Source organism: Mustela erminea, chromosome 18 (genome assembly GCF_009829155.1).
Source record: "Mustela erminea isolate mMusErm1 chromosome 18, mMusErm1.Pri, whole genome shotgun sequence".
Taxonomy (NCBI): Eukaryota; Metazoa; Chordata; class Mammalia; order Carnivora; family Mustelidae; genus Mustela; species Mustela erminea.
The window spans coordinates 45706735-45731312 of record NC_045631.1 but is presented as its reverse complement, the minus strand read 5'-3'; the positions used below and the strand labels follow the sequence as shown (position 1 = coordinate 45731312).

At 35.2% G+C, this 24578-nt stretch overlaps 1 protein-coding gene across 2 annotated transcripts in view; it reads right to left on the bottom strand.

The window, feature by feature from the left end:
• The window catches only part of EFCAB13 (EF-hand calcium binding domain 13), a 242789-nt gene that overhangs the window by 124578 nt on the left and 93633 nt on the right, over positions 1–24578 (bottom strand). For both annotated transcript variants that reach the window (XM_032320157.1, XM_032320158.1), the window contains exons 20-26: positions 22129–22278; positions 20118–20168; positions 16313–16456; positions 12118–12189; positions 9376–9519; positions 5811–5882; positions 143–286 (exon numbers count right to left, since the gene is read on the bottom strand). In XM_032320157.1, coding sequence (XP_032176048.1) covers positions 143–286; positions 5811–5882; positions 9376–9519; positions 12118–12189; positions 16313–16456; positions 20118–20168; positions 22129–22278 — 777 coding nt within the window. The remainder of the gene's footprint in view (positions 1–142; positions 287–5810; positions 5883–9375; positions 9520–12117; positions 12190–16312; positions 16457–20117; positions 20169–22128; positions 22279–24578) is intronic.

Below are 24578 nucleotides of genomic sequence, written 5' to 3'. Positions count from 1 at the left end.
AAACCCATCAATTGAAAGAAAAGAAAATATATTTTCAATTTTTCTTTTTAAAGATGTAAAAGGGATATATCTTCTTGGGCATATACAGTGAAACTTCTGAAATACTAAAACTTTGTTATTTTAAATTGAAATAATTACTCACCATTAGGATTAGTATTATCCAAAGCCTCCTTTATTTTATCATCTGTTAGATAGATTCCAATGGGATTTAAATTTTGCTTAAGGTCAGGAATAGCTGTAAGTTCATTTTTGTGAATGTTGATGTTGTAAAATTGGTTTTTATCTCCTGGGAAGAGATAATCACCTCCAATTAGAGAGGAATTTTCATGTATCTCCCTTACATTTTAAAGATAAGTGGGGAAAAAATTATTCTAACATATAAAATTATACTTAAAAGGCAGTATTTGTATTTATCTATGTACCTCTCTGTTCCTAAAATAATTTAAAATAGGTGACAATAGTCATATATAGAATTTAAGAAATAAAACCAAAGAGTGTAGGGGAAGGGAGGGAAAAATAAAACAAGATAAAATCAGAGAGGGAGACAAACCATAAGAGACTCTTAATCATAGGAAACAAACTGAGATTTGTTGGAGGAGAGGCGGGTAGGGGGATGGGGTGACTGGGAGATGGACATTAAGGAGGGCACATGATGTAATGAGCAATGGATATTCTTTTTTTTTTAATGTTCAGTTAGCCACTGTATAGCACATAATTAGGTTTTGATGTAGTGCTCTATGATCCATTAGTTAGTATAACACCCAGTGCTCATCACAGCACATGCCCTCCTCAATACCCATCACCCTATTACCCTCTCCCCCTACCCCCCTCCCTCTGAAACCCGCAGATTGTTTCTCGGGGTCCAAAGTCTCTCATGGTTCATCTCCCTCTCTGATTTTTCCCCCTTTGGATTTCCCTCCCATCCCCTGTGGTCCTCCATGCTATTGTTTATGTTCCACATAAGAGTGAAACCATATGATAATTGTCTTTCTCTGATACATTTATTCCACTTAACATAATCACCTCCAGTTCCATCATATCGATGGAAATGGTGGGTGTTCATCATTTCTGATGGTTGAGTAATATTCCATTGTGTATATGGACACATTTCTTTATCCGTTCATCTGTTGAAGGGCATCTCAGCTACTTCCACAGTTTGGCTGTTGTGGACACTGCTGCTATGAACATTGGGGGTGCACATGTCCCTTCTTTTCACTACACCTGTATCTTTTGGGATAAATACATACTAGTGCAATTGGTAGGTGGTAGGGTAGCTCTATTCTTAACATCTTGAGGAACCTCCATACATTTTCCTTAGTGGCTGTACCAACTTGCATTCCCACCAACAGTGTAAGAGGGTTCCCCTTTCTCCACATCCTTGCCAACATTTGCTATTTCCTGTTTTGTTAATTTTTGTCATTCTAAGTGGTGTAAGGTGGTATCTCATTGTGGTTTTGATTTGTATTTCCCTGATGGCTAGTGATGTTGAGCATTTTCTCACAGAACTCTGGGTATTCTATAAGACTGATGAATCACTGACCTCTACCTCTGAAACTAATAATATATCATATATTAATTAATTGAATTTAAATTAGAAAAAAAGAAACCCCTCAAAAAAAAAGAGATATAATAGACAAACACTAAACAAGAGAGAGCAGTATAGCTATACAAATATGACAAAGTAGACCTTATGTGAAGAGGAATTTTTAGAGATAAAGAGAGACATTTCATAATGATATTTCAGTCCACTAGATGGACATAATTCTAAATTTGTATGTACTTAATGATAGAGCCTGAAAACCATGTAAAGCAAAAACTGAAGGAACTAAACAGAGAGATGGATAATTATATTGTGAAATTTTTAAGTGCACCAAGAATAATTATTTTCTTATATTGCCTATGGATGATTTAATAAACTCTCTGTAAAATAATTTAGTAATATCATTTAAAAGCTTTATTTTAAATAAAATAAGATACATGACAATAAGTACACATAAATATATAAATGTAAGTAAGGAAACTGGAGGAAAGGAACAGAGGAGCAATAAAAATAAGACAAAAGACAGCAATAGACAAAGTACATGACATAAGTCCTATGGTCATATACATAAATTTTGCAACACCAAAGGTGTACATCTAACAAGAGCCTTCTAGTAAGCTAAAACTTACAGAATTAAAGGGAGGAATAGATGAACCCACAATAAGCTGCAGATATGGACACCTTGCAATAGTAATTAATAGAACAAGTAGAATAAACATCAGTAAGAATTAGAATATTCAACCAAACTAGCAAACAATCTAACCTAATGGATATTTACAGAACACTACCGGACAACTATAGAATATACCTTCTTTCAAGTGTACATGGAATATTCACCTAGATAGACCACATGCTAGTCTTTAAAACAAATCTTAATTAATTTAAAAGCACTTAAATTGTGCAAAATAAATTCTCTGACTGAGGTATATTAAATTAGAAATCAGTAACAAGAAGATACCTAGAAAATATCCACATATTTGGAAATTAGTACATTTCTAAACAATGCATATTTCAAAAAGCTACCACAAGGTATTTTAAATAAGTAATTATCAAAACATAACACAAAATTTTGTAAGATGCAGTGAAATTGCTCAGAGGGAAATCTGTAGCTTTAAATATTGGAAAGGCAGAAAAGCAGTGGTATTAAAAAGTACTGTTATGAAATTCTTTTTTTAAATTCTTTTTTATAGTTGTGCAGTATAGAAGCTATAGTTTATTTAACTAATCTCCAAGGTTTACACTTTAAGTATTTTCCATTATTTTGCAATTTCAAGTAAGTCTGTAATGAATAACTTTATGCATCTATATTTTCACATTGGTGCAGGATATCTTCAGGGAAAATTTGCTGAGTCAAAAGGTAAATGCATATGCAGTTTTGTTAGACATTACCAAATTCCCTCCAAAAGAACGGTAGTATTTTACATGCTCATGAGCTACAGATAAATGCCTTTTTCTCTACAAACAAACAAACAAACAGAATATGTTGTCAAGGTTTTCAATTTCTGTCAGTCTAATGGGTGAGAAATTGAATCTCCATTTTAGTTTGTGTATTTTTTTTTTTAAGATTTTATTTATTTATTTGACAGATAGAGATCACAAGTAGGCAGAGGAGCAGGCAGAGAAAGAGAGGGGGAAGCAGGCTCCCTGCCAAGCAGAGAGCCCAATGCGGGGCTCGATCCCAGGACCCTGAGATCATGACCCCAGCCGAAGGCAGAGGCTTTAACCCACTGAGCCACCCAAGTGCCCGTAGTTTGCACATTTCTTATTATGAGTAAAATCAAACATCTCAATATGTTCTTGGGCCATTTTATAAATTTTTTATTATTTCTATATCCATGACTTTCGGCCATTTTTCTATATTTCTTCTGTGAGATACATTGCAAATAGTTTCTCCCATTTTGTTATCTGTTCTTTGACTTTACCTATGGTATTGTATTAATAGACAAAATTTGGGGTTTTTAAAATGTTTTCAAAGACCGATGTCAAAAAGCTTACTGCCTATGTTTTATTCTAGGAGTTTTGTGGCTTCAGGTCTTATGTGCAAGTCTTTAGTCCATTTTGACCTAATTTTTGTGCACAGTCTAAGATAGCAGTCCAGTTTCATTCTTTTGCATACAGCTGCCCAGTACTCCCAGCACCAGTTACCAAAGAGTCTGTCTTTTCACATTGTTTATTCTTGGCTGCTTTGTCATGAACAAATTGACCAAATATGCAAGGGCTTATATCTGCACTCTCTATTCTGTTTCATTGATCTACATGTCTGTTTTTATGCCAATAACATACAGTTTTTATTACCATAGCTTTGTAATAAAGTTTGAAATCAGAAAGCAGGATGGCCCTAGCTTTGTTCTTTCTCAAGATTGTTTTGGAACTTCAGGGTCTTCTGTGGTTCCACACAAGTTTAGGATTATGTGTTCTAGGTCTGTGAAAAATGCCGTTGGAATTTTGATAGGGATTACACTAAGTGTGTAGGTTTCTTTGGGTAGTATGGTCATTTTAACAATATTTGACTTTCCAATCCCTGAGCATGAAATATCTTTCCATTTGTTTGTATCATCTTCGATTTCTTTTGTCAGTGTCTTATAGTTTTCAGTGTACAGGTCTTTCACCTCCTTTGTTAAATATTTTATTCTTTTTGATGTAATTATAATGGGATAGTTTTCTTAATATTTTTTCCGATAGCTTTTTAGTGAATAGAAATGCAACTGGTTTTTCTATATTGATTTCATATTCTACAACTTTACAAAATTTATTAGTTCTAAGTTTTTTTTGATAGGGCCTTTATGGTTTTCTGTATATAATATGTTATCTGCAAATAGGAACAGTTTTACTTCTTTTTTTTACAATTTGGATGCCTTTTATTTCTTTTTCTTATGTAACTGTCCTCAGTAGGACTCCTAATAATGTGAATAAAAGCTGAATAAAAGTGGTGAGAAAAACTACAGCATGGGGAATACAGTTGTTAATACTGTAATACCATTTTGTGGTGACAGATGGTAACTACACTTATCATGGGGAGAACTGAGTAATACACAGAATTGCTGAATCACTATGATGTACGCTTGAAACATACAATTTTGCATGTCAAATGCACTTCACTAAACAAAACAAAACAGGGACAAGAATGGGCAACCTTATTTTGTTCCTGATCTTATAAGAAAAGCTTTGTTTTTCACCATTGAGTATGATGTTAGTTGTGGCCTTCATTATGTTGATGTATGTTCTCTCTATATCCATTTTGTTGAGAGTTCTTATCATAAATGAATGTTATCTATCATAAATTCATATTTGGCAGTTTCTATCAATTTAAATACATACTTACCATATATCCCAGCAATCCTACTTCTTGGTATTCAGCTAAGAAAAATGAAAATATATGTACCCACAAAAAACCTGTATATAAATGTTTATAGAAGCTTCATTCATAATCACCAAAACCCAGAAATAATTCAATAGTCTATCAATTGCTAAATGGATAAACTGTACATTCATACAATGGAATAATATTCACCAATAAAATGAAACAAACCACATGCAAAATGTTGATGAAAATAAAGTATAATATGCTATGTCAAAGGAGCCAGACTCAAATGAGGTTCATATGTTATGATTTCATTTATGTGACATTCTAGAAAAGACAAAACTTTAGTGTCAAAGAATACATGTGTGGTTACCAGGGATGAAGGTTCAGAGAGGGGATGGACTAGGCAAGGACACAAAGGAATGTCTGTGGTGATATATTCTATGTGCTATTTAGTAATGGTTACATGACATTGTTATCAAGAATTCAAAGAACTGTACACCTAAAATAGGTGGTTTTACTATACGTAAGTCACACTGTAATAAACATAAACTTGTCCTAAAATTGTGTAGTCAAGAAAATGGCTGAGGATACATTAAAAACAAAGAAGGTAAGCATAAAATCCCCTTTGCTAGGTTTGTCAAAGTTTTAAAAATTATTTTCCAATCATTTATAATTTTCCAATAAATTTAGGTAAGGTATACCTAGCAAATAATCTCAGAGAATATTATATAATCCAGTAATTTTCTAGTATGGTTAGGGTATACCTACAGTTCTGAGTTTAGGGAAAGCTTAGCAGTCTTTGCCAAATAATTTGGACAAAAATTATATAACCTAATATTGTATTGTTTTATCTTCATACTGTTTCTTACTTATCTATGCTCTCTCTAATCCTATGTTGTTTTAACATGAAAACCACTGCTTGTCCTTCCAGATATAGGCAGTAGAATCATATGAAGTAAAACTCACCTGTGTCTTTAGGAACTCTTAATGTATTGCAGAACTTAGTTAAAAATTCTTGAATGGTAATCTTGCCATTTTCTGCAATGCAAAGTAAAATTTGGCTGAAAGAGCTATTGCTTCTGAATTAATATACCAGAAGCTAAGAGTCAAATTATAATCAAAGTGAAAAGCCTGGGAATCAGCCTACACTATTCCTTCCTCCTTAACTTCTGCAAACACATGATTACCAATTTCTATTTATTTCCAGATACTTCTTGAATCTATCACTATGCTAGTTAATGTATGCACTATTACAACAGCATCATTAAAACTAGCCACAATAACCAAACTATGGAAAGAACCTAGATGTCCATCAACAGATGAATGGATAAAGAAGATGTGGTATATATCTATACAATGGAATACTATGCAGCCATAAGGAGAAACGAAATCTTGCCATTTGCAACAATGTGGATGGAACTAGACGGTATTATGCTAAGCAAAATAAGTCAATCAGAGAAAGACAATTATCATATGATCTCTCTGATATGAGGAATTTGAGAGGCAGATTAGGGGGTCATGGTAGGTAGGGAGGGGAAAAATGAAACAAGATGGGATTGGGAGGGAAACAAACCATAAGAGACTCTTAATCTCACAAAACAAACTGAAGGTTACTAGAGGGGTGAGGGGGTAGGGATAGGGTGGCTGGGTTATGGATATTGGGAAGGGTATGCGCTATGCTGAGTGGTGTGAAATGTGTAAGCCTGATGATTCACAGACCTGTACCCCTGGAGCAAATAATACATTATATGTTAATAAAAAAAAACCCTATGCCATTAGTCTCATTTCTCTACATTTATTTTCTGCAATGCAGCAAAAGAGGTCTTTCTCTTTAAAAAATCTGGTTACTCTTCTGAAGAAAATCCTTCGGTAGCTCTTACTTGACCTAAAACTATAAGATAACAAAAACAAAAACCCAAAACAAAACAAAATAAAAAAAAAAACACATCGTGAGTAGGGTAAGAGGCTATAGAACAATATTCCTTACAAATGTGTTAAAGTAAAATACTGGAAAGTAGGACATAGCAGTATATCCAGAAATTAATGTTCTAGATATGTTTAAGACATACATCCTCATGTAGAGCAATAGGTTTTCAAGAAGGAAAACCAGTTCTTAGAGGAGAAAAAAAAAATCTTAGCTATTACAATGGTTTGTGGTCACAGTACATCAGTAAATATTTATCTGTGACGTTAAATGTTCATAGGCTTGTGGGGTGAGGAAAAAGAACAAAAATATCCAGAGTCCAGAAATAAACCCCTACATATACTCAACTAATATTGAACAATGGAGCCAAGAACATTCAATGGAAAAAGGATAGTTTCTTCAATAACCAGTGTTGAGAAACTGGATAACTACATCCAGAAAAACGAAATCACTCCTCCATCTTATACCACTCACAAAAAAGTTACCTCAAAATGGATTAAAGACTTAAATGTAAGATCTGATATTATAAATTTCCTGGAAGAAAACATAAGGAAGCAGCTTTCAGACACTGGTCTTGGCAATAATTTTTTCACACGACCCCAAATACAAACACAAAAGCAAAAACCAACAAGTGGGACTACATCCAACTTAAAGGCTTGTGTACAGAAAAAAAAATTAGCAAAATGAAAAGGCAACCTACAGAATGAGAGAAAATATTTCCAAACCATATATCTGGCAAAGGGTTAATATCCAAAATATATAATTCACACAGCTCAATAACAAACAGACAAGCAAACAAAATGATGAAGAAAAATGGGCAGAGTGAATAGAACTTTTTTCCAAAGAAGACATCCAAATGGCCAACAGGTACATGAAAAGTTGTTCAACATCACTAATCATCAAGGAAATGGAAATCAAAACCACAATGAGATATCATTCACACTTGTTAGAATGGCTATCATCAAGAAGAGATCAAGGTTTGCATGGATGTGGAGAAAGGGAACCCTTATTCACTATTTGTGGCAATGGAAATTGATATAGCCACAATGGACAACGGTATGGAGGGCTGCCCCCAAATTAAAAATAGATCTAACATATGATCCGTCAATCTCCCTTATGGGTATATATTCAAAGGAAATGAAAACAGGATCTTTAAGAGGTATCGACACTTCCACATATTTTGCAGCATTGTTCACAAAAGCCAAGATATGGAAATAACCTAAGTGTCCATCAACAGATGAATAAAGAGATGTGTTATGTATATACAGTGTAATATTATTTCAGCACGAGAAAGAAGGAAATTCTGCCATTTGCAATAAAATGGATGGATCTTCAAGGCTTTATGCTTAATAAGTCAGACAAAGACAAATACTGTATATATCACTAATATGTGGATCTAAAAAAGCCAATCTCATAGAAACAGAGTAGAATAGTAGTTAGCAGCAATTCCAGGGGAGCAGTGAGTTGGGGAGATATTGTTAAAAGGTGCAAATTTGCAGTTAGAAGATGAGTAGGTTCTGGAAATTTAATGCTGTGCTGACCTAAAACTGTATTATATACTCGAAAGTTGCTAAGAGACTAGACCTTAAATGTTCTCACCACAAAAAAAGAAATTACAGTCATGTGATGTGATAGAGGTGTTAGCGAACACCATAGTGATAACCATTTGCAATATATATGTATCAAATCAACACACTGTATATCCTAAACTTACACAATGTTCTATGTCCATTATATCTCAATTTTACAAAAAGGTAAAGAAAAATTCTGTGGAGACTGTGTGGAAAAAAAAAAAGCTCCAAATCACTTATATTGAGAATGAAAATGAAGATATTATTACTGATCACGCAGACATCAAAAAAGATAAAAAGTAGAGGTCAAGGGCAACTTTATCCAAAAAATTTGAAAAGTCACATTAAATGGATGAATTCCTATAAAAATACAGACTGCCAATATTAACAAGAAAATATGATATTTTCTTTGTAATTCCATATAATTTAAGAAATTAAATCAATAATCCTTAACTTTCCCGTAAATAAAACTCTTGGCTCATTAGGGTACACCTTTGAGTTCTACTTAACATCTGAGGAATCTCTTACAGAGAAGAGAAAAATAAAGACTACTGCTCCTCTCTTTTGAAAATGAGGCAAAGATAACATTCAACAATACCAATCATTAAAATAATGAAATTATTTTGTATGTTTATAAATATATGCTTCCCTGAGCCCCAAAACCATGTGCAATACCACCAGAGGTATTCCTGGATATCAGCAGTTCACCTTCCAACAGGTTGATACCTGGAAAAGGGCCTCAAGGACTCTGTTTTACTCTGTGCATGGCATTCTGATTGACTACTGCCCATGCCAGCCAAAGTAACCTCATCTCCCAAGTACCACCACCTACAGAGATAAAGTAGGACCTGATTTACCCCTCCATTTGGTTTCACAGGGCTCAGGCTTGGCACACCAGGGTAGCACTGGTGTTCCTCCGTCATCCCACTGCAGCTCCCACAGCATGCCTTCCATTGTTGTGTATCCCATCCATACATCTCCCACCCCCTCTAGTAGATGATGGCCTTTATAACACAGATGCATTCAAGCTACTAACCATGTTCAGGTTCATGTCTTAATACTTCATTAAGTAAAACATTAGCTGCATGAAAGTCATTGTTTATCAAAAATTCTTCAAGGTCAGAGGCATCAATTAGATCATTCTGGAGAATTTGGGTAGTAGCTAAGAGTAGCTGTGTAGCTGCAAAAAAGAAGAAAACAAATATTTCAACAGCAGAAATAAGAGTGTATTATCTACCTTCACTTAAGCTTGGATTGCATAAAAGAATTTTATTTTATTATTTGTTAAAGATTTTATTTATTTGGAAGAGAGAGACAGACAGTGTGTGTGTGTATATCAGAGAGCATGGGTGGGGGTGGGGGAGGGAGAGTGAGAAGAAAGCTCCCAGCTGAGCAGGGAGCACTACACAGGCTCGATCCTGGGACAACAGGATCATGATCCGAGCTGAAGGCAGATGCCCAACTGACTGAGCCTCCCAGATGCCCCAGAATAAAAGAATTTTACATGAAACTACTAGTATAGTTTTAAAAACCATTGTATATTATAATAGTTAGCAGTTACTGAAAACTTACTAAGTGCTAGAGACTGTTCTAAGTACTTCTACTTTACCTACTTAAACCTTATAATAATTCCAAGATGGGCATTACTATCCCTATTTTTAAGATGAAAAAATTGAGGTTAGTGAGACTAAGTGATTTACTAAGGAAAATATTGGTAGTAAGTGGCAGGACCAGGATTCAAGTCCAGGCACTGCAGTTCCAAAACCCATGCCCTTAACTAATGTACCTTTCAAGCTGACATGTTAAGTGGTCAACCTTTATGCCTTTGGCTACATAATACTTCATATGTGGCCCCTGAAATAACTATGAAGCATTACAAATTACAAAGAAGTTTACATCAAAATTTGGTGGATGAAACTTACATGTAACTCTGATGCCGGGCTCTGGTGAAAGATTCCTGCCTAGGTTATCACTAGGTTATCACTTTGTATACCACAAAGCTATAGTAATCAAGACCATGTGGCTCTGGCATAAGAATAAATAAAAATCAATGGAATGGAATTGAGAGTTGAGAAATAAATCCATACACTTATGATCAATTGATCTTTGCGAAGAATGCCAAAATCCTTTAATGGGGAAAAGAATAACTTCGTCAACAAACGACGCTGGGATGACTGGATAGCTGCCTGCAAAAGAATCAACGTGGACCCCCATCTCCCTCCACGTGCAAACATTAACTCAAGTCAAAGATTCGAATTAAAAGGCTAAAACTAGAAAACTCTTAAAAGAAAACATCGGTATAAATCTTTATGATCTTGGATTATCTTTAGATGTGACACCAAAAGAAGTGACAAAATAAAATATAAATTGGATTCCATCCAATTTAAAAACTTCTGTGCTTCAAAGGACACCAACAAGAAAGGGAAAAGACCCATTAAATGGGAGAAAAGATTTGCAAATCATGTATCTGATAAAGGTGTATAGTCCAGAATATATGAACTCTTATAACTTGACAAATAACCCAATTTTAAAATAAGCAAAGGATACACATCTCCAAAGAAGATATATAAATGGCCAATAAACACATGTAAAGATGTTAATAACTATTAAAGGGTACAGGGTTTCTTTTTGAGGCAATGAAAATGTCCCAGAATTAGAGTGTGATGGTTGCACAACTTAGTGAATACACCAAAACCCACTGAACTGTACACTTTAAAAGGATGGATTTGATGGTATGTGAATTATATCTCAATAAAAATGTACATGCGATAAATAATGCAATTATAAAGGTGTTCTAATTTTAGAGATATTAAAATGTGAAAAAGAAAGGACATTTGGGGGTGCCTGGGTAGCTCAGTGGGTTAAAGCTTCTGCCTTCAGCTCAGGTCTTGATCCCAGGGTCCTGGGATCGAGCCCTGAATCGGGCTCTCTGCTCAGCAGGGAGCATGCTTCCTCGTCTCTCGTCTCTCTCTGCCTGCCTCTCTGCCTACCTGTGATCTCTGTCTGTCAAATAAATAAATAAAATCTTTAAAAAAAAAAAAAAAAGGACATTTGTTTCACCAAAGCTTTGAGGAATACATTGTTGACAGGGGTGTCTACACCTGTGGAGATTTCTTTGGTAGGTGTCCCCTGTAGATGTGGGGTTAGAAAATGCTGCCAGTATTGAAATTTCAATACCTCCCTAATTTCAAGAAGGATGAAAGGAACTTCAGGGACAAAGACCAAGCAATAGTCTTTACACAGCAGGGGCAAAGTGATGTAGTTAGGCAACAGAGATGATATGGCAATAAGAATGATATGGGGATCAATGCCATGAAGATTTAGAGAAACTGATTAGTTGAAGATTTCCGTAAATAAAATAGATGGGCTATCCAGCTGAGGAGACCTGAAAACTGCAGAGGCCTAACCTGAGATGACACAACAGAGAGTAGTGACGCCTCACCTGACTTCCAGGCCGGATTTCCTTCATAGATCCAGTACCCCTTGAATGAAGAAAAACTTATCTCCTCTTGAGGAAGGACTTTGTAAGAACAGCAAAGGTGTTTCCTATGTATCTTCTTCAACCCTGTTTTCTTTTCCCTCCATTATAACTTTTTCCCATTTTCCTCACTTGTCTTTTACATTCTTCTATTATTTATATAAGTGCCTTAAATCCTTTTAATATCATTTCATATCTTATATTTTAATATAAGATATTTTATTATATTTTAATATTTTAATATCATTTCATATCTTTATTTTACAGTCATTTGTCTTTGAACTAGTAGTATTCACTTACCTATGGACTCTTTGAAAGACGGACTTTCTTTAATTCTTTCAAAGAAATCTTTTAAATTTACTTCATTATTATCTGTAAAGTCAAAATCAAGCATGCTGACATTAAAAACCTGATACTATGAATTTCTACATAAAGGTTCCTATTTACAATACTTAAAATTCCGTTCTACCTTATTTTCTATCTCAAATGACTGAAACTATTGCAAAATAACTTTTCATACTTTTAGGAACCATCTATTGAACAGTTAATGATCTTAACAGCTTATTTTCTTGAGTTCTATATGTTGGCTAATTAAACATAATTTTAAAAAAAAGAGAAAAAAGAACTTACATAATGTTCAGTTCCTTATACAGACTAAGGATCCTTTTATGATGCTTTACATTTATTAACCAAAATCTTCACAATAATTCTATAACATGGGTATACTTGATATGACTATCTTTAAAAGATGAAAGCCAAGAGAAATTAAATAAGTTGTCTAGGTCACAAAAGCCAGAAAGTGCTAGAGGATGTGGTATTTGAACTAAGGTAGTCTCAGGCCAGAGGTCACAAAGTTAACTATTAGGACACACACACACACACGCGCGCGTACGCACACACACACACACACACATGCGCGCGCACGCGCACACACACACACACACACACACACACACTTGAAGAAAGACGCAATAATGCTACCATAACAGAAAATATAGAGTTATCAACTACATTAAGGAGACTTTAACATAACAAAATAGCTAGCTGGGTAGCACAGAAACCATCACACCACAAATTCCTAGGATGCTGTATGAAATACAATATTCTATAAATGCATTACTAAGATATATGAACAGGAAATAATAAGTTAAGTGGACACATAGATCAAGAGTAGAAAACATGCTGGAGAGAGGGAGGTTGGGAGAAGGGGAGTGTGGTTATGGACACTGGGGAGGGTATGTGTTTTGGTGAGTGCTGTGAAGTGTGTAAACCTGGCGATTCACAGACCTGTACCCCTGGGGATAAAAATATATTATATGTTTATAAAAAATTAAAAATTAAAATTTTTTTAAAAAAGAGTAGAAAACAGTGAGTACTGAGGCTATAACTATTTGGGGATACGTATCAGATCCCAAAGTGACAAGGTGCTTGATTTAAATATTCATGCATATTCATAAAAGAAAATTTGGGTCCATGCTACTTGGAGAGTTTGAATTTAGATACCAAATAAAACTTGGATGCTTAGGGACGCCAGGGTGGCTCAGTTGGTTGAGTGGCTGCCTTCGGCTCAGGTCATGATCCCACCGTCCTGGGATCGAGTCCCACATCGGGCTCCTTGCTTGGCGGGGAGCCTGCTTCTCCCTCTGCCTCTGCCTGCCACTCTGTCTGCCTGTGCTCGCTCTCGCTTCTCTCTCTATGACAAATAAATAAATAAAATCTTAACAAAAAAAAAACTTGGATGCTTAAATCCCTATAAAAATCCCATCCATTTTTTTCAAAGAAATGGAACAAATAATCCTAAAATTTATATGGAACCAGAAAATACCTCGAATAGCCAAAGGAATATTGAAAAAGAAAGCCAGAGTTGGTGGCATCACAATTCCGGACTTCAAGCTCTATTACAAAGCTGTCATCATCAAGACAGCATGGTACTGGCACAAAAACAGACACATAGATCAACGGAACAGAAGAGAGAGCCCAGAAATAGACCCTCGACTCTATGGTCAACTAATCTTCGACAAAGCAGGAAAGAATGTCCAATGGAAAAAAGACAGCTTCTTCAATAAATGGTGTTGGAAGGGAGTTGGGGGAAATTGGAAGGCAAGGTGAACCTTGAGAGACTATGGACTCTGAAAAACAATCTGAGGGGTTTGAAGTGGCGGGGGGTGGGAGGTTGGGGGAACCAGGTGGTGGGTATTAGAGAAGGCACGGATTCCACGGGTCACTGGGTGTGGTGCAAAAATAATGAATACTGTTATGCTAAAATAAAAAAAAACTATACTTAAAAAAATGGTATTGGGAAAATTGGACAGCCACATGCAGAAAAATGAAATTGGACCATTTCCTTACACCACACACGAAAATAGACTCAAAATGGATGAAGGACCTCAATGTGAGAAAGGAATCCATCAAAATCCTTGAGGAGAACACAGGCAGCAACCTCTTCCACCTCAGCCACAGCAACTTCTTCCTAGGAACATTGCCAAGGCAAGGGAAGCAAGGGCAAAATGAACTATTAGGACTTCATCAAGATCAAAAGCTTTTGCACAGCAAAGGAAACAGTTAACAAAATCAAAAGACAACTGACAGAATGGGAGAAGATATTTGCAAACGACATATCAGATAAGGGGCTAGTGTCCAAAATCTATAAAGAACTTAACAAACTCAACACCCTAAGAACAAATAATCCAATCAAGAAATGGGCAGAAGACATGAACAGACATTTCTACAAAGAAGACATCCAGATGGCCAACAGACACATGAAAAAGTGCTCCACATCACTCGGCATCAGGGAAATACAAATCAAAACCACAATGAGGTACCACCTCACACCAGTCAGAATGGCTAAAATTAACAAGTCAGGAATGCTGGCGAGGATGCGGAGAAAGGAGAACCCTCCGACACTGTTGGTGGAAATGCAACCTGGTGCAACCACTCTGGAAAACAGCATAGGGGTTCCTCAAAAAGTTAAAAATAGAGATACCCTATGACCCAGCAATTGCACTACTGGGTATTTACCCTAAAGATACAAACATAGTGATCCGAAGGGGCACATCCACCCGAATGTTTATAGCAGCAATGTCCACAATAGCTAAACTATGGAAAAAACCTAGATGTCTATCAACAGATGAATGGATAAAGAACATGTGGTGTATATATATATACAATGGAAAACTATGCAGCCATCAAAAGAAATGAAATCTTGCCATTTGTGACGACATGGATAGAACTAGACAGAGAAAGACAACTATCATATGATCTCCCTGATATGAGTAGTGGAGATGCAGTGTGGGGGGTTTGAAGAGTAGGAAAAGAATAAATGAAACAAGATGGGATTGGGAGGGAGACAAACCATAAGAGACTCTTAATCTCACAAAACAAACTGAGGGGGGCCAGGGGGAGGGGGGTAGGGAGAGGGTGGTGGGGTTATGGACATTGGGGAGGGTATGTGCTATGGTGAGTGCTGTGAAGTGTGTAAACCTGGCAATTCACAGACCTGTACCCCTGGGGCTAATAATACATTATATGTTTATATAAAAGATATAGAAAATTAAAAAAAAAAACACCTTGGATGCTTAAAGAAGCTCAATCCAGTGAAAGGGAGATTAAAACACTGTATTCACTGGCCCAAGTAAACAACAAGGAGACCTAAATCTTCTAATTCTGAAAGGGAGTGGGGAAAAAATCTCCTGTGAAGGATCTCCTGAATCTCATGTGGGTTTGGAGTCTAAATTGATATTGCTCTCATGGTATGAGAAACCCCAGGTCAAAACATATAAATTGATTGAGGTCAATAAAAATCTAGAGTACCTGGCAAAGGCAATAACCAAACCAAGCTCAGGAGAACTCTTAAACCCACACTCATCAGATTCCCATAGAAAAAACAAGCTGGTTAAGATAAACCCCAAATAAAAAGCCACCTAAAACCATTTTAACTTACCAGCTCCAAATTAAAGTGTTCCCACATGATTTGACGCTTAAGAGTGAATATATATAGGAAAGGAGATCAAGTATATACTACAAGAAGTTAAAAATGGAAACCACATATAAATATATGCTCACTTAGAAACAATGACCAAAACTCAATAACTGTTCTAAAATGTAGTGAGATTTGGGGTATTTCTTTTGGTTAAAAAAACAGAATGAGGCAAGTACTATAGAAGGACAGATGAAGGTGATCTTCTCTGAAGAAAGACTGCATATCAAAATGAAGCTGCTGGTGTCATGTCTTTGTTTTATTATAATGGAATTTTCCCACCCATGCTTTTAAGAAATGAACAGTAATTACTAAATAAGCATATATACCTAGATAAGTGTGAATAGAAAGATACGGTCAATAAATATTTAAATTAGCAGACTATTTTGGCTCTAATTTGTATCAACCTAAGTCTCCATTGTGACTGTCCTTAGCATTTTACCCACATATATATGCTCTAAGACTGTATCTCATTAACAGGGAAAAATGAAAAGGACCTCACACCAAAATAATCCTCACCATTGATGTCGCAACGCTGGAGGGCTTCACTGATATCCTCCTCAGTCAAACTGACATTCAAACTTTCCAGGGCATGCTCCAAGCTAGGTATATCAATCTTGCCATTATCAACACTGGACAAGATATGAGTAACTTCTTCAATCTCTACAAAGATAAATAAATATATGTAAGATAATATGTTCAAAAAAGTGCAAAATAGTTTGTCCAAAGTCCATTATAGGTGAATTCTCGAATTAAGCATATATATTTAACTAAAAAAAAAAAAAAAGCAAAATATTTTCCAACAACCCACTTATTTCAAGCAGCATTTAAAACCAAAAAATTACATGCCAAAGAGAATATGAGTTATCTGAATCCATTAACCCACTAAATACTGAATGAGCTGTAAGCTTTTCTTAAATAATAGTTAAATCCCTTACATGTAGATATAGATTTCTATCAACTGATAAAGTAAACAAAAAAGGCTAAAATTTGAGATTAAATCTCTTGATCCCCAGGGCCACCACTAGTCTCTATTGTGCTTTTGTGTGATTGAGAAAGGGTCCCCTTTGTATGTATCTATTACAAAGAAGCACACCTTGCTCTGGGCAGTTGAAATCTAGCAACTGGTGGTCCAAGTCTGAAGAGCACAGTGAAATATGGAGTGTGTTTCAGTCTCTGCTTGTACCCTACCTCCAGGCATCTTTGCGCAAGGCAAAACCCATACAACCAAATGGAGTAGTCCTGTTGATACCACACCAATTGAAAATATAAAACATCATTATTGGGTGTTTCAATTTTTCATCAATACCATTTCCCACTCTCTTAATCCCAAAATGAAGTCATTGTGCATGTTTCCACAGTCTGAAAATTATTGTGTTATACCAACAGATCTAAACCTTCATCTGGAAAGAAAACATAATACCATTTAAGACTTTTATTCATTGTACTAATAATTTTTTTGCAGCTACCAAGACCAATAATGAAAATTTCAGCCCTTTCATCAAAGAGTTTTCCCATAAAAAAGTTTCCTGTGAATTCCCAGAAAACAAAGACTGAATCTGTCATGTCTATAAATAAAATGGTAATACATGATACAGTTGGTATGATGAGAAAAATATGCACAAGATATTATGAAAGCACTGAGACAGTTCACCTAACCTACAACTCTGAAAAGTCTTATGTGACATTTGAGATGAGTTTAGGGTAAAAAAATTTGAGTTTATCTGACAGGAAATGTATAGAAAGGAAACAGCACATACAAAGATATGGAACCAAAAGCAAATAGAGCCAGTTTAAATTGTAATAAGTAGTATGGCTACAGAATAAATACAAATGCAGAAGTGATGAGAGAGGAGACTAATGAGATAATAAAGTTTTATTGTCATTGATTCATTCCATAAATATTTATAATTATATGAGTTGATAACATAAAAGATTTAGAAAAATACCTAACATAGTAAATATTGTATAATATTAATTTTTTTTTTAACTGGGTATGGTGTCCAGATCGATTCTCTGCCCTTGGACATCTCACAGCCTGGTTTCTTTTTTTTTTTTTTTTAAGATTTTATTTATTTATTTGACAGACAGAGATCACAAGTAGGCAGAGAAGCAGGCAGAGAGAGAGGAGGAAGCAGGATCCCTGCTGAGCAGACAGCCCGATGCAGGGCTCGATCCCAGGACCCTGGGATCATGACCTGAGCCGAAGGCAGAGGCTTTAACCCATTGAGCTACCCAGGTGCCCCATATAATATTAATTATTAATAGTAGCTACTCCTAAAAGCCTGCTGAAAGCCAGGGTTGTGCCAGGATCTAGAGAAACAATACTAGGATATGAAGCAAAGTAGAGATATAGTCCTTGGTCCAATGACTCTTCTAGGCATGTAAGAAAAAGAATCATTAATCAAATAATTAAAACGATGACTGGAAAATAGTCATATTTTAACATGGGCAGATGACTCTGAAGAAAACATTACAAATGGCCAACAGACACAAGAAAAGATATTCAACATCACTAATCTCAGGGGAATGCAAATCAAAATCACAATGAGGTATCTATCACCTTACATCTGTCAGAATGGCTAGAATCAAAAACATAAGAAATAACAGGTGTTGGCAGGGATGTGGGGAAAAAGGAGCCCTTGTGTACTGTTGGTGGAATGTAAATTGGTATAGCCACTAAGGAAAATAATATGGAGATTCCTCAAAAAATTAAAAATAGTAATACCATATGACCCAATAATTTCACCATGGGTATTTACCCAAAGAAGACAAAAACACTAATTCAAAAAGGTGTATGCACTCCTATGTGTATTACAGTATTACTTACAAAAGCCAAGATATGAAAGTATCTCAAGTGGGTGAATGAATAAAGATGTGGTATATTTATGGAATATGACACAGCCATGGAAAAGGATGAGACTTTTTTTTTTTTTTTTTGCCGTTTTGCCAACATGGATGGACCTAAGGGTATTATGCTAAGGAAATATGTCAGACTGAGAAAAACAAATACCATGTAATTGTACTCATCTGTCGAATCTAAAAAACAAAACAAATAAAAAAAACCAAAAAGTAGAATCAGAGAGTGCGCCCGAGTGATTCAGTTGGTTAAGTGTCTGCCTTCAGCTCAGGTAATGATCCCAGGGTCTTGGGATTGAGTTCCCTCTCCCTCTGCTGTTCCCCCTGCTTGTGATCTCTCTCTCTCTGTCAAATAAATAAATAAAATCTTTAAAAAAAAGGCAGAATCGACCTATAAATACAGAGAACAAACTGATGGGTGCCCAGAGAAAAGGTCGGTAGGAAGATGGGCAAAATGGGTGAAGGGGAATGGGAGAGACAGGCTTCCAGCTATGTAATGAATATGTCATGGCACAGTGTAGGGAATATAGTCAATGATATTGTAACCACGTTGTATGGTGACTGATGGTAGTTACATTTGTGGTGAGCATGGCATAATGTATAGAGAAGCTGAATTACTATGTTGTACACGTGAAGCAAATTAACATTGTATGTTCACTACACTCAGAATTTTTCATTAAAAATTGTATTATTTTGATCCTAATGAATTAAGATGATTTAAGTTATTTAATATTTTTGTTACTTTATTTTTTTCTAAGTAAGCTCTATACTCAATAAGGGTCTTGAATTCCTAACCCAGAGATCAAGAGTCATATGCTCTACTGACTGAGCCAAGCAGATGCCCTTAATTTTTGTTACTTCGTAAGGTAAAATATACTGAGTGTTTCTAGTATCATTTAAAAAATATGAATGAGTACTTACAATATGAAACAAATGCCATGAATGAGACATGGTTTAATTAAAGCATATTAACAAAGGAAGTCGACCTAGACTAGCAGATAACGATTGGCTCCCCTAGAGGAATCTGACATGCATCTGAAAGATGAGTAAACTTGAACTAGGCAAAGAGGGTTGGGGAAAAATATTCCAGGGAATAAAATATGCAAAAGCTTTGTGATGGGAGGAAAAGAGAGATCTAAGAAAACGAAAGAAAGGCAATGTATTTGAAAGTATAGAAAACAAGGATAATGGTACAAGATTGTGTTAGAGGACTAGGACATATAGGATGGATTTTGATCTTTAACAGCAATGGAAAATGTTTAAAGAGTTATAAATAGGGAGATCTAGGATATGTAGTATCTAGTAGCTCTAGTAATCTGACATAATCAGATTACTTTTTTGAAAAAAATATTACTCTGGCTGGAGTGGGGAAAATGGACTAGGAATCCATTGGCACCTGGCAATGATTCCTAAAGAGTAACTCTTTTATAGGGAATGTTTTCTTATACACATATAAAGTTCTTACCATCTGCTTTTGGTAGTCTCAGATTTGAAGACAAAGCCTCTTTCTTAAAATCTGCAAATTTACAGAGAGAGATTATGCCATAAGGAACAGCATCCTGATTTTATCCAGTTTGAAAGAAAGCCTAGACTAAATACTTCATCTCTCATTAACATTTCCCATTGACCATTCCCTTCCTCTAAAAATCATCCACTGGCTTCCAAAATATTTTTTCTATTCATCCTCCTCTTATTTCTTTGAGCCCATGCATTTGTCAACCTCCACCAAGCTCCTTAAAAGTGACTGAGATTCTAATGTCATAAATGTTTCCTTTCTCCCAAATGGGCAGGTTCATCTCCAGGCCCATATATTCAATAAAATGTTTATTAGTCTGGATTGTCCTTCTCTAGTTCTGCTTGCTTACCTATCTATCTAATCCTGGAGCTTCTCCTAAGGACAAGCTGCTGTTACACCCTTCATTCTATACACTTTCTACAAAAATGCAAATTGCTACAGAGATCTCTTTGAGGGACAAGTGATAGAAATAAAATATGTCCATCTGCATAGATGGACCATATTACAAATAGAGAGACATTTAGAATAACCCACAACTAGTCCAGATATTACCTTAAAACAAAAGGAGGTTAGAATAAAAACACATTATATTTACTTTAATTTGTTTACTTGTTCTAAGCAAAATTTAAAAAAAAAACTAAGCTATTAAAAAGTACTTTGAGAGGGAGACAAACCATAAGTGACTCTTAATCTCACAAAACAAACTGAGGGTTGCTGGGGGGAGGGGGTTTGGGAGAAGGGGGTGGGATTATGGACATTGGGGAGGGTATGTGCTTTGGTGAGTGCTGTGAAGTGTGTAAACCTGGTGATTCACAGACCTGTACCCCTGGGGATAAAAATATATGTTTATAAAAAATAAAAAATTTTAAAAAAAAGTACTTTCAAAAATAGTACATTTGGCAATTTTATAAGATAATTCTAAAACAGGATTTCTCAACCTCAGCAAAATTGCATATGGGTCCTGATAATTATTTGGGGGAGTACTATCCTAGACACTGTAGGATGGCTAGCAGCATCCCTTGCTTCTATTCACCACCTGCCAGCAGTCCTCCACCCATCAGTTTTGACAATCTAAACGGTCTTCACACACTGCCAATTATTCCCTGAGAGACAGATCTGACCTTATTTTTTAGCTGAAGCTAAATTTAAAGGCAAGAAATGGCTTTCCAAATATGGATAAAGTCCATCTGGATATATCCCAGCTGAGAATATAGATGGGTCAGATAAATTCTTTGTAAATAGAGCAAAGAGCAGCTCAACACTTACATATGAGTGTTACATAGAAAAATGTTTTTTTTTAAAGATTTTATTTATTTATTTGACAGAGAGAAATCACAAGTAGTCGGAGAGGCAGGCAGAGAGAGAGAGAGGGAAGCAGGCTCCCTGCTGAGCAGAGAGCCCAATGCGGGACTTGATCCCAGGACGCTGAGATCATGACCTGAGCCGAAGGCAGCGGCTTAACCCACTGAGCCACCCAGGCGCCCCATAGAAAAATGTTTTAATTGTTCAACAATAACTTGTGCTTTTCAAAGGGCCTTTCATCTTTAAAAAAAAAAAGCTAGAAAACAATTAAGACCTCTCTAAAATTCATAGAAGGAAAGGGATTAACTTTGAAATGAAATTACCCTAGAAAGAAATATTTCAAACCCATACAACAACATATATAAATACTTGAAACCAACTTTACAATCTAGTCCAAGAGATCATCCAGGAATTTGATACTGTAATAACTAAACGGACATATCTGTGGATATAGAATATAAGGTATATCCCTAAATTTGGTCTGCAGTAAATCACATTTCAATACATTTATGGTATTATTTAGGAACTAAATATTATAATATTAACTAAATATCATTAGGAACTAATAACATTTAACTAGTATTTTGGTAAAATATTTAAAAATCCTTGGATGAAATTTTAGAAGAAATTTTTATTACAAGTTGTTCAATCAACTCACCCTCAACAATGGACTCATCCAGTATTTTTTGAAGACTATTATCAGTGAAATAAATTCCACTGATATTTCCAGGTACATCTGCATATTTGTCCTTATCAGACTGATCACTTTCTTCCATAGAGTCCAATGTATTGATGGTATCATTCAATGCTACAAACACAGAAAATATACATTCAACATGTACTTCAGCCCATGGATCTAAGTCTTTGGAACATAACAGTAAAATTGATGGACTCTCTGAGGTTTGCACTATCCAAAATGGCAGCCACTATGCATATGTGGCATTTAAATAAATAGAGCAATCCATTCTCCACTATAGTTTTCTATAGCCCCTCATCTTTATTCTTGTTAAAACTCTGGGTTCTGGGTGGGCTATTCCTGTATGAAGAAAAAAGTACACCAGAGTTTCTCTAGTTATCAATAATGAGCTCACAATTTCAGTAAAAAACACCCTCCATTCTTCACAACTGCTCTCATACCCCAATCTTTCCTTTTCCACTTTCCTTCCCTCCACCTTTTAATCTTGTCACCTCATTTCACCCAATTTAGAGGATCAGCAAAGCCTATTATGCATAGCACATTAACATAAAACATCTAGATTAAGAAATCCATGCCTGACCTCCCTTAATTAAAAAGCAAAACAAAACTTCAGGGGCACCTGGGTGGCTCAGTCAACTGGGCATCTGACTTTTGATTTCAGCTCAGGTCATGATCTCAAGGTCTTGGGACAGAGCCCCATGTTGGGCTCCAAACTCATCATGGAGTCTGCTTGGGATTCTCTCTCCCTCTGCTCCTCCCCACACTGGCTCTCTCTCTCAAATAAATAGATAAAATCTTTTTTTTTTAAACCCTTCATTTCTAAAGTATATATCCAAAAAATCATCTCTTGGGATTCATTAAGAGAAATGTATAATAAATTACTTTAAATTAGCCAGTTTATGTAGAAGTAGTATTTAACTCTTTCTGTTGTTCCATGATTTAGTCATTAGTTATTGGTAAAACGTTTCAAAAATAGGCCACGTGAGCAAGGGCTGAAGGGAAATGTGAGTCTAGAGAAAAGATGATTCGATATGAAACAAAGAAAATATAAGAGTTCTCTTCATATCACTGGAGGGCCACTGATAGGAGGAAGAGTCCAAATGTTAAATATGGTTTGGGAATGGAATTATAAGGCAGGATTTCCACAAAATATGTGGAATAGTTGACTAATTCCACAGCTGTCCAAAATTATGGAATGGGCTGCTTCAAAAGGTCATAAGGATTTCCAAGACAAATAGTAGGATGAGTGTGTGTTGCCATTAGCCTGTCGCTGGAAGCCATTAATGTAGTTTTTAAATAAATATATAATAATTGAAGAAACTCCAAATCTAATGAGCTATCAAGACCTCTAACTACAGACTGCATTCTCTGACCACAATAAAATAAAACTAAAAATAAACAACAAAGATAGGGCAATAATGAAATTCAAATTGCTTTAAAATTTTTAATTTTCTCTTAAACAACTCTTACATTAAGGGGAAAATCAAAACATGACTGCAAATATTTAGACAATAACAACGATGATAAACAAAGACTGTTAGATACAAAGTTTTACTAAAATGAAAATGATAGGCTTAAACATTTAATGTCCAGTAAGTAAAAAGGGTAAATTAATAATTTAAATAACTTAGAAAAGCTATAAAATGGGCATAAGAGAACAACAGAAAGGACTTAAGACAAAAGCAGAAATTAATTTTTTAACTATAAACTGAAATACTAAAGATAAATCTAAGAGATAGTGCTTTAAAAAGACAGCTAATTAAAATGTTTTGTTACTAAACATAGAAAAAGTTAAGGTTATATATATGCAAATTTAAGAATGAGAAAATAACCAGATTCAAAAAAATCAAAAGAATTATCACTGCATAGGGCTGTATTCCAATAAAACACCCGAATAAAATATATTTCCTAGAATTAAAACTACCAACACCGACAAAATAACACCAAAGATAGCAAAAAGCAACCCATCAAAATCAAAGATGAATAATAAACTAGGAAAAAACTTCAATAGATAGGACAGAACATTAATGTCCCTAATACATAAAGAGCTATTTACAAATTCATATTCATATGAGAAAGACAATCTAATTAAAATATAATCAAAGCACACTTGACAATCATGAAAAATGTGTTTTACCTCACTAGTCACTAAAGAAGTGTATATTAAAATAATAATAAAAATTTTTACTGGCAAAATTTTTAATAACTAATACCCATTATTGATAAAAGTGAATTTTTACAACCCTTTGGCAGGATAATTAAGCAATAGCTATTAACATCTTATATCTGCGTATGTTTCAGTCTAGCACTGTGACTGCTGACGAATTTATCCACCAGGAAAACTTTGTGCACATATATACATTCAAGGATGCTCATCAAAATGTTTGAATGGCTAAAAGTTGGCACTAACC